The 15,994-nt window shown below is 51.3% G+C and overlaps 1 protein-coding gene across 3 annotated transcripts in view; it reads left to right on the top strand.

The window, feature by feature from the left end:
• The first annotated feature begins 7,688 nt into the window (after positions 1–7,688).
• Lpin1 (lipin 1) overlaps positions 7,689–15,994 on the top strand; it is a 40,403-nt gene continuing 32,097 nt past the window's right edge. Inside the window, exons 1-5 of one of the 3 annotated variants that reach the window (XM_013013709.1) lie at positions 7,689–7,885; positions 9,268–9,363; positions 10,564–10,871; positions 12,033–12,158; positions 13,866–13,970. In XM_013013709.1, the coding sequence (XP_012869163.1) occupies positions 7,694–7,885; positions 9,268–9,363; positions 10,564–10,871; positions 12,033–12,158; positions 13,866–13,970 (827 nt within the window). In that variant the 5' untranslated portion in view covers positions 7,689–7,693. Of the gene's footprint in view, positions 7,886–9,267; positions 9,364–10,563; positions 10,872–12,032; positions 12,159–13,862; positions 13,971–15,994 lie in introns of all 3 variants that reach the window. The other 2 variants (XM_013013708.1, XM_013013710.1) reach the window with 2 other exon arrangements.

Genomic DNA, 15,994 nt, shown 5'->3' with positions numbered 1-15,994 from the left:
GCCCCCTCCCACGGCGGAGCCCAAGGCGGAGCCCCTGGGCCGCGGGCGGGCGGGCGGGGTGGGCGCTCCCTCTGCAGGGGTCCGACACCCCCCAAACTTCCCCCGAGAGTCAGGAGTGGGGAAACCGAGGCCCGGGGAGGGGGCCTAGGGGCCTAAGGTCGCCCGGGGTCCGAGCCCTGGTCCTCCGGTGGCAGATCTCGGCCTGGCCCCCACCCGCACCTTCCCTGCGCCCTGGTGGGGGGTGGGGCTGGGGGTGGGGGGCTGTCAGCCCTCGCCCAGCCCTGGGCACAGGGGTGTCTGCGGGGCAGGTCAGGGGCGTCCGGAGCCCGCGCGCCCGTGTCGGGGAGGGATGCCCGGGCAGCTGGCTGCTGGTCTGCCTGGTCAGTAGTTGGAGTAAACAGATGGCCACCTTAGATTTGAACACCAAGCAGGAAACTCGGGCCAAAACAACTAGCCCCGCGTGGCTGGGAGAATTGCCCACACCGGCGTCTTCCCCCAGGGTAGCAGAAGTCAGTGTCTTTTAAACCAGGGGTTGGTGAGGTGGTGAGGATTAGAAAGTTTACTGTTTATCCTTGGGGGGTGTTATGAATGAGAGAAACTTGGTGGAGTGCACAATAACTAGTAACTAGTAGTAACTGGTAACCTAGTAAATAGACCCCCCCCCTTTGTGGTGGAAGGTCTGTTGGGCTTAGGGTGTGTAGGTTGGTAGTGTGTTGATGGATGGTGGTTTGTTTGGATTTGTGTTCACAGGGATTTTTGTTTCTGCAGGAGTGCTGGCTCTGGCCTTTGTCCCTGTTTGTTTGTGTATGGGGCTGTGTGGGATTGTGGAAGCCAGTAGTGGGCTTGGTCCTGTCTGGGCTGCCCTGCTGTCTTGTGCAGTCCTGTCCTGTGCAAGGTCAGATGACAGCTGTCCACTTCATCTGCACTTGGAAAAGCAGCTGGCCGCAAGGAGTGTGGCTGAGTCTCATTGCATGGGTGGGAAGTTGGGTTCAGGGGACCAAGGTAGAGGCTCTGGTGGTGGTGGTGTGAGCCTGCCCTGGACAGGGCAGGGTACCTTCAGGCTGAACCAGAAGGAAATCTTTGGGCCCTGCTGCTGCCAGATCTGCGCTGTCACATCTGACACGGGGCCAGAGGCAGGGAAGGTCAGGAGATGGCCAGATATTGCAAAAGAAGCAGCAGAGGACATTCTGGCCCAGTGAGAGGCCTGGCTGTGTAGTCGAGCTAACCGCTTACAACTGGATGACAGTTCTCTGGGCCTCAATTTCCTCATTTGTGAAAGGAATAGCAAATTGTTCCGAGCCATGAGTAGGGACTCTGAGGAGGGACTTGGAGCCGGCCAGGAGGGCTTTTTGGGTTTTTTGCTTGGTGGGGTTAGGGCAGTCCTGACCAATGCTGGCCCCTGATACAATCTGACCCCTGCCTGCCTCCTGTTGCCCTCTTGTTCTGTGACTCAGCTCTTCTTGTTGTCTTCTCTCTCCTGAGTTCAAGGTCTGTAGGGACCTAAATGAGAGGCAATGATCTGGGTGAAGGCACGGAGTGGAGTGGGCTGGGAGGGTAGAGTGGTCAGGCCTTGTTCCAGTAAGGCCTTATATGTGTGTATGGGCATGTTCACATGCGTGTGTGTGTGTGTGTGTGTGTGTGTGTGTGTGTGTACACTCCAGAAGCTGTGGCTTAGAACATTTTGAGAAGACCCAGAGGGAGTGATGCAGCTGGGACATCAAGACTGTCGGTTTGACCTGCTTGCACTTGGTCTTGGTCAGTGCTTGGGAGCTCTGGACGCTGGGAAGGGCGGCACCGCCCACCTCATTGTGGGCGCGTCACACTTTCTATCCTCTATGGAATCCCCATCTCATCCGTTTGCCAAGAAACCCACAGACTTCAAATCAGAAAGGGGCTTATGGCGGGGCAGAGGGGAGAAGGCGAAGGTGGTCCCCAAGGGCTTAATGGCAGGCTGTGAGCTCTGAGCCAGAGTGTGGAGACGGCTTCCCCTTGGAGCCATACTTGGTCCTGGAGATGAGGGGTCAGGAGCGTTGCCCCTTCCTCCAACATCTCCCCTCTTGCCTTTCTGCCTCCCTTGTTCTCCTCATGTTTTTTCAGTAGATAAACCAAGCCGCAGCTGATACTGGCCTGGGCTGGTTGTGTTGCACTGGCTGGAATATTTTGGGAAAGTCAAAGGTATGGGCCAGTGTTTTCCATAGAGCAGCTTGTGACCCAGCGAGAGAAAAATCAGTGTAATTGACTGAAAACCACTTTTAAAATAAGTGACATAGAAAGTTCTAGAAAGTAGTAGAATTAACTATAACATGCTGGTCTTCAGGTATTATTTTGTATGACTTTGTGATTGTGTGTTTGTGTGTATGTGTATTCACACGTGTGCACAAGGTCTGGACTGAGGTTCCAGGGTTATGGCCTGATGACCTCCAGGTTGACCTCTAGGGGTCTGGGAGCTGGGCTAGCAATTGGGCATCACCCTCTTCCCAGGGCACCCTTCAAAGGACCCATCTGCCCTGCAGAGCAGCAGGGTTTCCATGTGGGAGTTTTTCTTACTAAAAGCCCCAGACAGATAACATGTGACCAGATGTTGACAAAAACCATGTAGCTCTTTGTGTTTGCAGAGCAGTCTTTGTGTGTGTGTGTGTGTGTGTGTGTGTGTGTGTGTAAGAGAGAGAAAGAGGGGGCGGGTAGAGAGTCGTGGGACTTGAACTCAGGCCTGGGCAATGTCCCTGAGTTATTTTTGCTCAAGTCTAGTGCTCTACCATCTTCTGGTTTTCTGGTGGTTGATTGCAGAGAGTCTCATGGACTTTCCTGCCATGATCCTTAGATTTCAGCCTCCTGAGTAGGACTTACAGGTGTGAGCCACAGGTACCCGGCTCAGCCTTTTTTAAACCACACGTTCAGATAGGCATGCTGGGACATGGACACCCCTGTAACTCCTGGTACCCAGGAGACTGAAGCAGGAAGAGTCAAAAGTTCAAGTCCAGCCTGGGCTACATAATGAAACCCTGTCTTGTAAAACCCAAACAACTTCAAGCAACACCCCCTCCCCAATAAACCCTCCCAAACTCCATATGCATTTTATTCACCGACTCTCCTCCAGAATTGGGATGCTTCTGAAGCCTGGCTCAGAGCAGGATGCACAGTGCCCACCAGGGCCCGCCCTGCTTCTCACCTCTGTCTTGTTGGGCGTGCATAATTTAAATACCATAAATCTATGCAGAATATGCAGGTAGAGACTACCTTAAACGTTATTTTTTTAAATTTAAATTTTGTTGTAAAGGTGATGCACAGAGGAGTTACAGTTACCTAAGTCAGGTCATGAATATATTTCTTTTTGAGCAGAGTTATCCCCTCCCTCAATTTCTCCCACTTTCTCCCCTCCTGACTCCCCTCCCCGCCCAAGTTGTACAGTTCATTTCCAACATAGTGTCCAGAGAGTATCACTGTTGCATTGGTTCACACTTTGCCCCACTGTTTCTGTGATTTCCCCTTCCCTTCCCCAAATCAGATAAACTTATATTCAAGACAAAGGGTACAGAAATAAAGAGTGACAACAAGGCATAAACCAAAGAAAAAAGATGTAACTGCAAGCAGTACAATAAAAAACCCCCACCTCTTTGTTTCCATTTCTTGGAGTTCTTTTCAATAAGCATCATTTTGTATGATCATATATACATAGCTATAGAACCATTAGGACCCTCTCCTAAGGACATCCTCCTTTAGTTCTGATTAAAGGAGGGCTGTTCAGTTAATCATGTCCAAGGGTAATTATTTGTCTTTTACTATCCATTGGATTAACTTGGACCTTAAGTTTTAGTCTGGAGCCTTTTGTGACCACATGGCCAGCACAAGGCCAGCGCGTGGCCCTGGCTTGGCGGAAGCAGTTTGTGAAGGACATCATGTGTACTGGCTCACGCTGGTCCTGTGTGGTGGGTACCTGTTTTACAGATAGCAGAAGTGAGGTGCAGACAGGTTGTAACCTACCCAGGCTGTGGGCGCAGTGGGAGGAGGCCCTGGAACCCAACCACAGGTGGCCTTGGCCACCTCTGAGCTGTGTCCACTTGCCCAGGTGATGTGGCCCGGTGTGCCGGGGGGCGTGCCATGCAGAAGAGAAGTCGCAAGAGCCAGACACCCTGGGGCAGGGTCCTTGCCAGTGTGGACACTGCATGCCACTGGAGAGGCCCGTCCTTGTCCAAAAGACACGGGCCTCAGCTGGCTGGTCCCGGGCGTCTTCCTCGTCACCAGCCCTGCTGCCCAGGCCCTTTGTGCCCCTTGGCGGGCGCCTGAGGGCTCAGGGCCTGGGCTTGCTTCTTGCAAAACTCAGTGCCGGGGAGCTGGCCAGTGCCTCCTGCCAGCCCACGAGGTCCCTGCCTCTTCTGCTCAGTGGTTTCCGGGGGAGCAACACAGTTTGGACCCAAAGGGTTCCCTTCCTGCCTGCCCGCAGTGGGAGCTCCCAGGATTTGGTTCAGTATGGAAGTCATTATTACATGATACCAGTTTTGACTTCCTGTGGTATACACTTGTTCCTGTTCAGGGAGCTTTTGGGGGAATGGTGCTAGGATTTGAACTCAGGACCTCTTGCTTATCAGGCAGATGCTCTGCCACTGGAGCTGTATCTCCAGGCCTTTTTTTCTCTGGTGGTTTAGAGATTGGGGCTTCCTTCTGAGAGTGTGTATGAACCTCAGTCTGCCAACTTTAGGATCTGTACCATTGCTGGGATGACAGGCATGCACCGCGGGGTCCAGATTTCCTCTGTAGAGCTGGAGTCTGTCTGGTGAGCCGGCCTGGAATCTCCACCTTCCATATAGCCTGGGATGGCAGTGATGAGTCACTGTGCCTGGCTGTGGGTTGAGGAGGGGGTCTCGTGGGCTTTTCTACCTGGGCTGGCCTTGAACCTGGATCCTCTTACTCCACCGTCCCGTCCCAGTCTCCCTCTAGGATTCCATGAGGGGGCCGCCAGCGTCCAGCTGCCTCTGTGCTGTCTGTGCCAGCAGTTGGAGCATGAACTTAGCAGCGGAAAAGTTGGGGTTTGCTAGTATGTGTCCCAAGGATCGCAGCTGACAGAGGCTTGCCCCAACGAGTGACCTCAGTAGCAGGAGTGAGTGCAGACAGTTGTGACCCCCAGGGTCATCAGCCCTTGGGCTGGGAACCTCTGCAGGCTTTTGATTGTCACATGGGGCTAGGAGTTAGTGGACAGGTGCGTTTCTTTCTCTAGTCCCACTCAGAAAGCAGCATTTCCTGGCCATTCATGAAACTAGGAGAAAGCTGCTGCTGGTTTTGGATACAATGCAGAATTGTCTAAGGTGTCAGCGTGCTGCTGGGCTTTGACTCCCCAGTGCCGTCCTTTCTGGAGCTGGCTGAGGAGGGGTGGCCAGGGCTTCTGAGCCTCTGCCAAAGGCCTGGAGTTGGTTGTGGGATTAATTGGGGGCGCCATCTCCTGCCAGGGGTAGGGCCTTGCCTTTCTCCTGTACTCCAGGAACTCCCAGCTTAAGTCCCACCTTTTTCTAGGAAGAACTTGGGTGTCCATTGGTATCTGATGGGAAGTAATAATCTCATTCCACAAAGTCAGCCCAAAGATGCCACATTACAATGAGAGAGAGAGAGAGAGAGAGAGAGAGAGAATGTACTTGTGCACACATGCCCACCTGTGATAATCTCTAGAATTTCTCCGTGAATCTCCAGTGTAGCTTAGAGATCCCAGTCTGGCTGAAAGGTTCTCATGAGATTTAGCTGAGATTTTAGGAATCTTTTGGCTTCAAGTTATTTATCTTCCCTCCTCCTGGCACTCCCCCCCTTTTCTGCCAAACTTTGACTTTAAAAGCAATGGATTTAAAGATGATCTGGTGTGGGGTGAACTAGGAGGGGTAAAGCAGTTCACCAGGAAATGGAAGCATTTCAGTGCTTTCTTCTCTTTAGGTCCTAGCTTCTCCTGTTGACCTGAGGTTTTAAAGTACTTTCTCTTTACTACCCACCAGTAGGCCTCCACCGCCCCCACCCTGCCCCCACTGGGGGGTTACAGGGTCACTTGTCCTCAAGGGAGAGAAAACCAGGCAGTAAGAAGATTAGCAGGCCAAGAAGGGAAGTGTCTGGGCTGTTTTTCTCTGGCTTCTTATCTTCCTGTAAATCACACTAGCTGCTTCCTTGAGCCTGCTGAATTGTTTTTACTTCAAAAGCAATGGAAGGAAGTGACTTTTGGGAGTTTGCATCCAGCTGATTTAGTCTTGTGATCTCATTTAGTCTAGCTCAGCATTTCTATTTTTCTGTTTTTCTTTGGCAGCACTGAGGTTTGATCTTCTAGCAAGGTGCTCTACCACTTGAGCCAGCTCCTCCACTTTTTTTTTTTTTTTACTATCTCTTCCCCCCTTTTCTGGGTAAAGTTGGTTAAATCTGTACCACCAGAAAACAGAAAATGTGTGTCGTGATATTTTGTGTGTGTGTGTGTGTGTGTGTGTGTGTGTGTGTGTGTGTGTGTACTCATTAGCTGGGCAGGGGGAGTAACTGCTGTGGTTGGAAGGGAAGCGGGATCTTTGCACCCCAAATGTTGTAGAAGGTCTGCTGCCATCCACAGTGGAGGGAAGGAAGGGATCCATGTGTCTCCCTTAGAGTTTTAAAGTGCACCAGCTAGAGGAGCTTGGCCCGTGTGCCTGCAGGTATAGCTCAGCACTCTTAGGCCTCTGGCCTGTTGTATGGTTTAGTGTTCAGCTAGCAGCTCCTTGACTCTGCAGAGGGGCTGTGTCCTGCTGCTCAGGGCTTGCAGGCCCCCTCCCAGCACCAAGCCTTCTCTTCAGGGTTTTTATGGGGGCTTCTGAGCAGCATGATTGGTTACTGACGTTTGGTGATTGACCTCAATTCCAGCCAATCTCCTTTTTCTTAGCTGCCAAAAGTACCTTGGGATAATGTGATTGGTTCTTTTGGACCAACCCCTCTCTAGAAGTCACCTCATTAACATAGGCTCAGGTGCTGTGGGAAGGGGCTTGTTAGGTGGTTCCCTGGCAGCAGCAGGGGACGTAGAGTGGGAAAAAGGGCCAGGTGTGGGGCTGGGTGGGAAGAGGATGGGCAAGGCCTTCGGCCTAGGTGGGATTGGAGCGGCAGCGTCAGGCCAGGTAGGGCTGATGCCCTGTATGTTGGCAGGGGACGGTGAGGGACTGGTTGGGCAGGATGAATGGAGGCAGAACTTACAGGCTGGAGAACAAGGATCTGGACAGAGCCCTTACAAATCAAGCTACTCACTTTCCCAGTAACTCATGTTCCGTACTGACCCTGGCATGGTAGGGATATAGCAAGCTAAACTCTTTTCTCAAAAGCCTTCAGATAATTGTACACAACCTTTGCACGGCGACAGAGTGAGGCTCAGGTGACAGCAGCTGTAAGGAACAACCCAAACGAGTTCCAGGAGGTCAGCAAGACAGACCAGAGCCTGGTCACACCTGTTTTTAGGCTTCCTAGGATTAGGATTGGGTGTGCTGGCCCTACTGGGCTGGGGGTGGCTGGCCTTGTTGATGGGGGTTGGGGCGATGGGCTGTGGGGGTGGCTGTCCTAGAGAACATTCTAGAAACAAGGTGATCTGAGCCAGTATGGACGTGGAACGTGGGACCTGTTCTTGAAGTGTGTGGGTGGGGTCCTGGGTGGCTCTGGGTGGCTCTCCAGTTAACTGCTGGTGTGTGCATGTGCGTCTGTCTTTTCCCAGGCCCAGACCATGAATTACGTGGGGCAGCTGGCGGGCCAGGTGTTTGTGACCGTGAAGGAGCTGTACAAGGGGCTGAACCCTGCCACGCTGTCGGGATGCATCGACATCATCGTCATCCGTCAGCCCAACGGGAGCCTGCAGTGCTCCCCCTTCCACGTGCGCTTTGGGAAGATGGGGGTCCTGCGCTCCCGGGAGAAAGTGGTGAGGCGGGGCCTGGTGCCTAGGCTCACCATCTCTCTGTGGTGTGTCTTTGCTTTCGCCTGTCCTAAGCTGCTTGACCCCGATTCCTAGCGCTCCATTGGAAATGGCGGACAGTTAATAATTTACACAGTTCCAGTGACCTTGGCTGTGCGGGTCGACCACTCTAAGTTGTTGTGCATATGCTGGCTGTCAGTCAAGGCCTGGATCCCAGGATGGTTCATTACAGCTCTCTACGACGTGGGGGCCTTCACTGGAAGACGCAGGGCTGGAGGCTGGGATCACGGCACACTCGCTGTCTCCATGTCTAGCACTGGTTCTGGCTCTTGGCTGTGCTCTTAGCCAACGCTGTTGGCCAGAGCCCCTCCTTGGGTGTTGGGCTCCCTTACAGCATGGCGGCCGGTCGTGAGCTACGGAGCCCGTGGAGGCTGTGTTCTCATGACCCCACCTTGGAAGCCCTGTGGGTTCACTTCCATTGCACCTTACTGATTGGGTACAGCAGGCTCACGGAGAAGAGCTGCATGGCAGCTCTTCCCTACTGATGGCAGGGGCAGGGCTCTGGAAGGACATGTAAAGGACCCAAAATTCTGATGTAGCCATTTTTGGGAAAGATTATAGGCCACACAGATGGAAAGAAATCCTTAAAACTAGGTCAACCATTTCACATCCCTCCTTAATGTGGAACTGAAATTATGCTTTACCATCATCATTATTATTTTGGTAGTGCTGAGCCATGCTGCTAACCCTGGTTCTTTGGGTTTTTTTTTGGTTGTTGTTGTGGTACTGTGGTTTTGAAATGAAAGTCTTGCACTTACAGTGAAAGCTCTCCCATTTGAGCCATACTCCCAGTCTTTTCGTCTAGTTTATTTTTTATACGGGGTTTTGAGCTTTTTCCTAGGGCTGTCTCTGCACTGAGATTCTCCTACCTCTGCCTTGGGATTAGCTAGGGTGACAGGCATGTGGCACCATGCCTGTGGTATAATTGGTTTTAAGTTGAAGCGAATGATGTTGGCTGAAAGTATTTTAAGGAGTCCAACCTCTAGCAGACAAAAGTTCCAGGGTGTCAAAGGCTGGGCAGGGGAGGTGATCACTGCAGTGTGAACCTGACCTTTACTACCTGCTGTGCCATTCTCGTGTGCCAGGCACTCTCCTTGTCTGCCCTCAGCTGAAAAAGGGAGGAGCCGGAGGGCTTTTCCATCCTGGGATCCACCCTTCTTGGTCAGGACTGCAGCTGTACCTTGTGTGCAGGGTGCTTGCCGTTGAGGGGGTCGGCTGAGATTTGGGGCTCTGGGTGGGGTCAGAGCGTGTGTGGAAAGGCTTGGCCTGCCCTTGAGGGCTCCCGAGGTGGCGAAGGAGGCTCACTGTGTCCTTCGCGTCTCCTTCAGGTGGACATAGAAATCAACGGGGAGTCGGTGGACTTGCACATGAAGCTGGGAGACAACGGAGAAGCGTTTTTTGTGCAGGAGGCTGATAACGACCAGGTGAGGATGTGGAGGCCGCTGCGGGCAGCTGTGGCCCCAGCTCGAGCTCGCGTTTCCTTTTTTATAACACAAATTTGTTTTTTAAATTTAATTTTACCTCTAAGGAGTTGTAGATAGGGGCTTCAGTTCAACGTGTCCGTTTGTGAGTACAGTGCATCTCCATAAATGCCAGCGATGATGTCATTTGCAGGGAAATGGGTGGACCTGGAGCAATTCACCTTCATTGAAGTCAGTTAGGCTTAGAGAGAGACAAAGGACACGTGTTTTTTTCTCCTGTGGAAGTTAGATCTAAATGATAAATATATCTAAACATACCCAGAGTTATATGTCTATGTATGCAAACTCACTGAAGGAGGATAGACACGGGGAATTCCTATGGTGTAAGTCCTTTGAACAACTGACATAGAGTTTAACAACATATGAGTTTATCAGGAAGCTGAGATTTGTGTTTTGGGGAGGGAGGGGAGAGGTCAAAGAGAGAGGAAGCAGACGAATTGAGAGAGGAAGGGTGGGTGAAATTGTCACAATATTCGGTGCCCAGATGTGCAAATGGAGCCAGGTAAACTGAGGGGATGGTGGGGGCAGGGAAGGCAGAACCGCAGGGGGGGTTTTGAGCTGTGAGCAGTGGTTCCTGAGCACATGGCATGCAGGGATTTGCGTGGAGAGGTAACCATGGCTCTCTTTTCTCCGTGGGAGGGACTGAGCAGGTCAGGCTGTCAGGGATCTGAGTGCACACAGACCCAGCACCTGGCCGGCTTCAGGCTTCTCGCCGTTTCCACAGAGATGAAGGGTAACGGTGGGCATTCCACCTTGGCCCAAACCATTGTCAAAGCAGGATGAAACCGGTACATCAAATATCACATGGCCCAGTGTCTTAGTTTTTCCTTAGTGATTGCCCCAACCTCTTTCTTTTCTCTTCATTTTTCTTTTCCTTTGCTATTGTAGAGTGCTAGCCCTGAGTGACAAAGCTCAGGACAGCGCCCAGGCCCTGAGTTCAAGCACGCATGCACACACACATACATAGGGCATGGCTCTCAGTGGGGGTCCAGGACTCTAGGTTGTGGTGACAGCGACAGGGCAGTGGCAGCGCTGTGGCCCCCAGTAGTGCTGGGCTCCCAGGGGTCCCCGAGGGCCTTGGCGTTGCTGGGTCTCCTGCACCCCACTTCACGAGGCTCTTGGAAATCCTGCCCTTTGCTTTAGGAGGTGATCCCCATGTACCTGGCCACCTCCCCCATCCTGTCGGAAGGGGTGTCGCGGATGGAGTGCCAGTTGAAAAGGAACTCGGTGGACAGAGTCAGGAGCCTGGACTCTACCACGCCCTCCCAGAGCTTGGCCACCAGTGAGACCCCGTCCAGCTGCTCACTGGTAAAGAAGAGAAGGAAGAGGAGGCGGAAGTCCCAGCTGGACAGCCTGAAAAGAGATGACAGCAGCCACACGTCGGAGGACGAGGACATGTTTCCCATAGAGATGAGCTCTGACGAGGACACGGGGACCCTGGATAGCAGCAGGTGCATGTTGGGGGCCCACAGCAGGGCCTGCAGGGGGTTGGATGAATTACATTCCCCCTCTATTTTTTGCTGGCTCTGGGGTTTGAATTTAGGACTTCAGACTCATTCTCCTGGCGCTCCACTACTTGAGCCACGCCTCCAGCCTCGCTTTTTGTTGGTTATTTGGGAATCTTGCTGAATTTCTTACCCAGGCTGGCTTTGAACTATGATCCTCTGGATCTCAGCCTCTCAAGTAGCTAGGATTACAGGCCTGAGTCATCAGTGCCCTGTGATCTTTTCTCAGTAGCGTAAAGAATATCCCTCGGCTTTGTTATTGATCATCTAATGTATTTATTTCTGGATGAAAACAGAGATGGATGGGCACAGCATTGGCCTGCCCACCTCCAGCCCTCTCCACTGAGGCTCAGAAGCGGGCCAGCTAGAATTGTTGCACTGACCCTCCCGCCACGGCTGATGGTCTAGAACGTGGCATTTCAGGCAGCATAGAAAGTACAGACAGTGGCCTGGGCAGGGGTGGAATGGAGTATTGTGTGGTGTGCTTGCACCTGAAGCTAGCAGTTGGTCAGGCACTTTGTAATCAAGAGACACTTACCTGGTGCCATTTCTTTTGCCAGACAGCACACAGTCTGCACGTGGCCATTCATTTATTCAGCAGCTCCTTCTATACACGCACCCCGCTGGGTCAGCTTTGGGCGGAGCTACCTCTCAAAGCCCTTGTGAGTTGAACTATGCAAGGCAACAGTAAGATACCATAGTGGAAGCCAGGTCTAGTGATGTAGACCTGTAATCCCAGACCCTGGGAAGGGGAGGCAGGAAGAGCACGACTTGGGGGCCAGCCCGGGCAAGTTAGGGAGACCCCATCTCAAAATGAAAGAGAGAAAGGACTGGGAGGCAGCTCCGTGGTGGGAGGCTTGACCAATGTGTCCAAGGCCCTGACCCTCTCCAGTCCCACCAGAGCGCGTTAGGTTTATAACCCAGCCGGAGTACAAAGGCACGGGCGTGTTTCCATGGGCTTGCCTTTCCCGTCTGCGCGCCTGGCCTCTGCTCGGGGGTCGCGCAGCCAACAGAACAGTCAAGAAAAAGAAATCAGAACTTGACTTCAGTAAGATTCTAGCACAAGTCCTTCTTTGGCTTTAACCTTTTCTTATTCTTTTTCTTCAGAACTCTTCATACTGACACACTGCCATTCCAAGACGATATTCCTAAGAAGAACCTTCCCTGTGTCTCCCCGTACCCCCAGTCAGCGTCGTACCCCAGTTCTGATAGAGAGTGGTCCCCCAACCCCAGGTGAGTTGCTGGTGTGTGTGTGCACCTGTCCTGCTCCAGTGAGTTACAAGTCCATTGGAGGAACGGAAAAAAGAGAAATAGGGGTTAAAAAAAATAATTAGGACCAGCAAAACTGCAGAAGAGCAAAACTAACGGGACCGCAGAATTCCATCTGAGCTCCCTGGGCCAGGACGGGAGGGAAAGGCTCTGCCCCGGCTACCTGATGCTGAACGCCAGCCCAGGACGGGGTGGTGGAGCCTTTCTCAGTCCAGCCCTAACGCAGGGTTTGAAAGCCAAGGCCGAGCTTCAGGCTGCCTTCCCCGGGCTTGAGCCATGATGCTGAGTTCAAAAAATAGTAACACTTCTCTGCAGTGTACTTGCCAGGCGCCCCCTGCTGGCCGGTGTGAACTTGACAGCGAGGCAGCCGGCGCGTAGATGGCTCCCCAGGCCTGGGCAGGCATCCGCCTGTTGTGTGTGCTCACAGGGGTCCCAGCTCTGTTGGAGTGGCACACAAATCCTGGACATTATAATGGCTGGGGGCCACCGAAGGCCCACAGTAGTAAAACATCCTGGTCAGCAGGGGAGTGGGAAGTGACTGGGCCCTGGCCAGTCTCATCAGAATACCCTTCTTGATTCTAGTTTGCTCAGGGTGATCATCAGAGGGAGACAGCAGCAGTGCAGAGAGTGGGGGAGCTGGGGTTGTGGGGCGTGTAGATGTGTCCCACACCCAGCTCTAGCTGAGTGGAGGATGAGCCTGGGCCCAGCGATGGAGTCGCTCTGTGATGGTCAGCCTGCCTCAGAGACTAGCCCTGACCACTAGGACACGGGGCTTAGCTTTATGTGTGACTTCACATGCTCTACTACTTCATTTAAAAAATAAAGAGAAAAAAAGGTGAAACTTCATTTCATTCTATGTATCTGAAATATTAAATAAGTAATTCAGGTTACAGTGATTATTGCTATCGTTCAGTTTTCATGCCAGGTCTTAAAAATGAATGCTGTGCATATATCTCCACAGAGACAGACACATTTGTAAAGCTCAGCGGGACATAGAACCTGTAACTTGTTATAGGAGACAGTGCCCATTGAATACTGTTCTAGAATCTCCTGATCTTGACCTGGGTCTGTCGAGAAAGTCCCCATGGTGAGAAAGCAGAGGGAGAAAACAATGCAGAATATTTAGAAACCATTAATAGGTTGAAGAATCTCCATATTAATCTTAAGAATTTCAAAGGCATGTTTAATACACTTCCCCACGTATTTTTTTCCCTTTGCTTTGGGAATCCAGAATAACAATGGTGTCAGGTTTTGTAGATGAGAAGCATTGTGAAATGCAATGACCAATTAGGATAAGTGATACATTGCCATCCTCCGAATGATGGATTTTCTTAAAAGAGACAATAGCAGTCCAGACAATCACATCGTTGGAAAATGACTGTAGTTCGATGCAGTACTGATCTATGACCATTAACTCTGGTCTGGTCACGTGGGTGGTGTGGGAAGCAAAATGGGTTTTTCTGTAGTTTCTCTCCTGTTTTTTTTTTTTTTTTGTGATACAGAAAGCTCATATTATTGCCTTAGAGATTTCAACAGAGCCCTCTGCCATCAGCTGTCTGGATATTTTCATTTTCTCAAAAATGTTATTGACAGGAGCCAAAGACCAGATTAGACATTTCATCCTGCTGACCTGTGATCTCTTTTTCTTTCTTTCCAATGTGTATCCAGCAGCCCGGTAGATTGCAAAAGGACCCCCCCTCATCTTGTGGTCGCAGCCGAGGGAGTTCTGTCTAGTTCTTGCCCGCCACAGTCCTCCCATTTCCATGCTTCGGAAAGGTAGACGAGTTCGTTTTCAGTAACACAGAATGTGAGCTAACTCCTAGATGATGGACTATTTTACCATTAACCAAATAACTTATAATGATGATTTGAAATAGAATTTTTCATCTAACTCTTACAAATGCATTTTGCCAACTAACCAACTTATGATGAAAATATATAGAATATTATTTCCCTTTTTGTTTCTAATATTTATAGATTATTAGATTAAATAGTCTTTAAGTTCTAAATCTGACTCTCTGGAAACGATGGTTATCATTCTAGCTAATTCTGTAGAGTGCCTTGAACACCAAAAGAATGAGATATTCACCTTGACAATCTGCTCTTTTGTCTGACCAAATAAGTCTCCAAGATATTTTTAGGATGCTGATTTAGTATAAGCCAAGTTACTTATAAATATTTAAGTAGTCTATTAGGCGATCTGAATAATGGATTCAGACCTTTTGCACACCATTTTTGGAACAAAACTGCTGTTGGATCTTAGGAATACAGGTTGGAGTTTTCATTGGATACTTTCATTCCTTTCTGTAGTCCATGCAGCGACCTCCCTCCTGCGGACCTCCATGCTTTGTTTATGGCATAAGCTATCAGCCAAGGAAGCTGTGTGTGACTTACTCATTCTGTTTTCTTGTTTTTGTGGTGGTACTGGGGCTTAAACTCAGGGCCTCAGTCTCTCACTTGGCTTTTTCTGCCAGAAGACTAGCACTTTACCACCTGAGCCACATCTCTACTTCTGGCTTTGTGCTAGTTAATTGGAGGTAAGAGCCTCACAGACTTTCCTGCCCAGGTTGGCTTTGAACTTCTCCCTGTGTTCATCTGTAGTTGGCCTGGCATCCCTCAGGTGCCAGATGCAAAATGGCCATGTGTGTTTGTGCCTGGGGGCAGGATTGATTTTGGTGGCACATTAAGGAGAGGAGAGTTTCTGGTGTAAGATCTGCACACAGGGCAGCTTCTTCCTGAGTGCCAGCTTATAAACTTGAGTGCTCAGGAGTCTCTCCCTTGTGACTGTCACAAAAGGGCCAGAAAGTTCATGACTCTGGAGCTGGGAGGTGCAGCAGAGAACTGTGCTCAGCACTTTTATTCTGGAACTGCAGTTGTTGAGCGTGGCCCTGGGACTGACCTGGCTTGTGCTCTGCTTTTGTGCAGCTTTGCTGGAGCCTGGCCAGTCCCATTACACAGCTGCAGTGGCTCTTTTGTGCTGTGAGGGCAGAATCGAGTAGCCAAGTGACCACTGAGGGCCATCTGACCCACACAGCCATTATCTCCGAGCTCTGGCAGAAACGGTGTGCCAACCCTTGAAGCTCTCCCAAAGAGTCTCAGTGAATTTAGTGGCGGTGGCTGGGACAGATAGAGAGCAAGGTGTGCACTGGCGCTGGGTACAGGGGCAGCGTGGGCAGGGAGGCAGTTGAAGGGTCTTGGAGGCGCTGGGGGAGACGCTGAGGGCACAGTGTGTGACTTCCATTCCCTGCTCCACTGGCATTGAACTTGTGATTGTGGATGTGGCACCTAGGAACAGTCCTTCCTGTGGAGAAAAGCATCGGAGAAGAAGAGAGGGAGCCAGGAAGGCCGGGAGACAGGGAGCCCCAGCATCAGGCCTGGGGAGACACGCTCAGTGTAGCTTGACCAGAGCCAGGGCCGGTTGAGCCACAAGGGAGCCACCACGAAGGATCCCCTCAGGTGGGTGCACATCATGTGCAGCCCTGAGCTCCCCGTGTGCCCACAGCAAAGCTCGAGCCTTCGGTTGGGATGAATGAGGCCACACGCACTGATGGGAGGTTGCCTGAAAGATACAGTCGGTGAGAGGTGTGGATGAAAATTATGCTCTGTTTCTTGCTTATGGAGAAGCACTGCCCTCTTTCAAGGAGAAAACGTGGGAGATGACAGATAACCGAATGGCATTTTCTCTTCTTTGGAAGTGTTGGGATTTGAACTCTAGGACTTGTGGTTGCTAGCCGGGCACTCTACCCACTGAGCCATGCCCCCAGCCCTTTCTTGCACTGGTTATTTTTGAGGTAGTCTGG

This window comes from Dipodomys ordii, unplaced genomic scaffold (assembly GCF_000151885.1).
Source record: "Dipodomys ordii isolate 6190 unplaced genomic scaffold, Dord_2.0 Scaffold20, whole genome shotgun sequence".
NCBI lineage: Eukaryota > Metazoa > Chordata > Mammalia > Rodentia > Heteromyidae > Dipodomys > Dipodomys ordii.
This window is presented reverse-complemented; position numbering and strand designations above follow the sequence as displayed.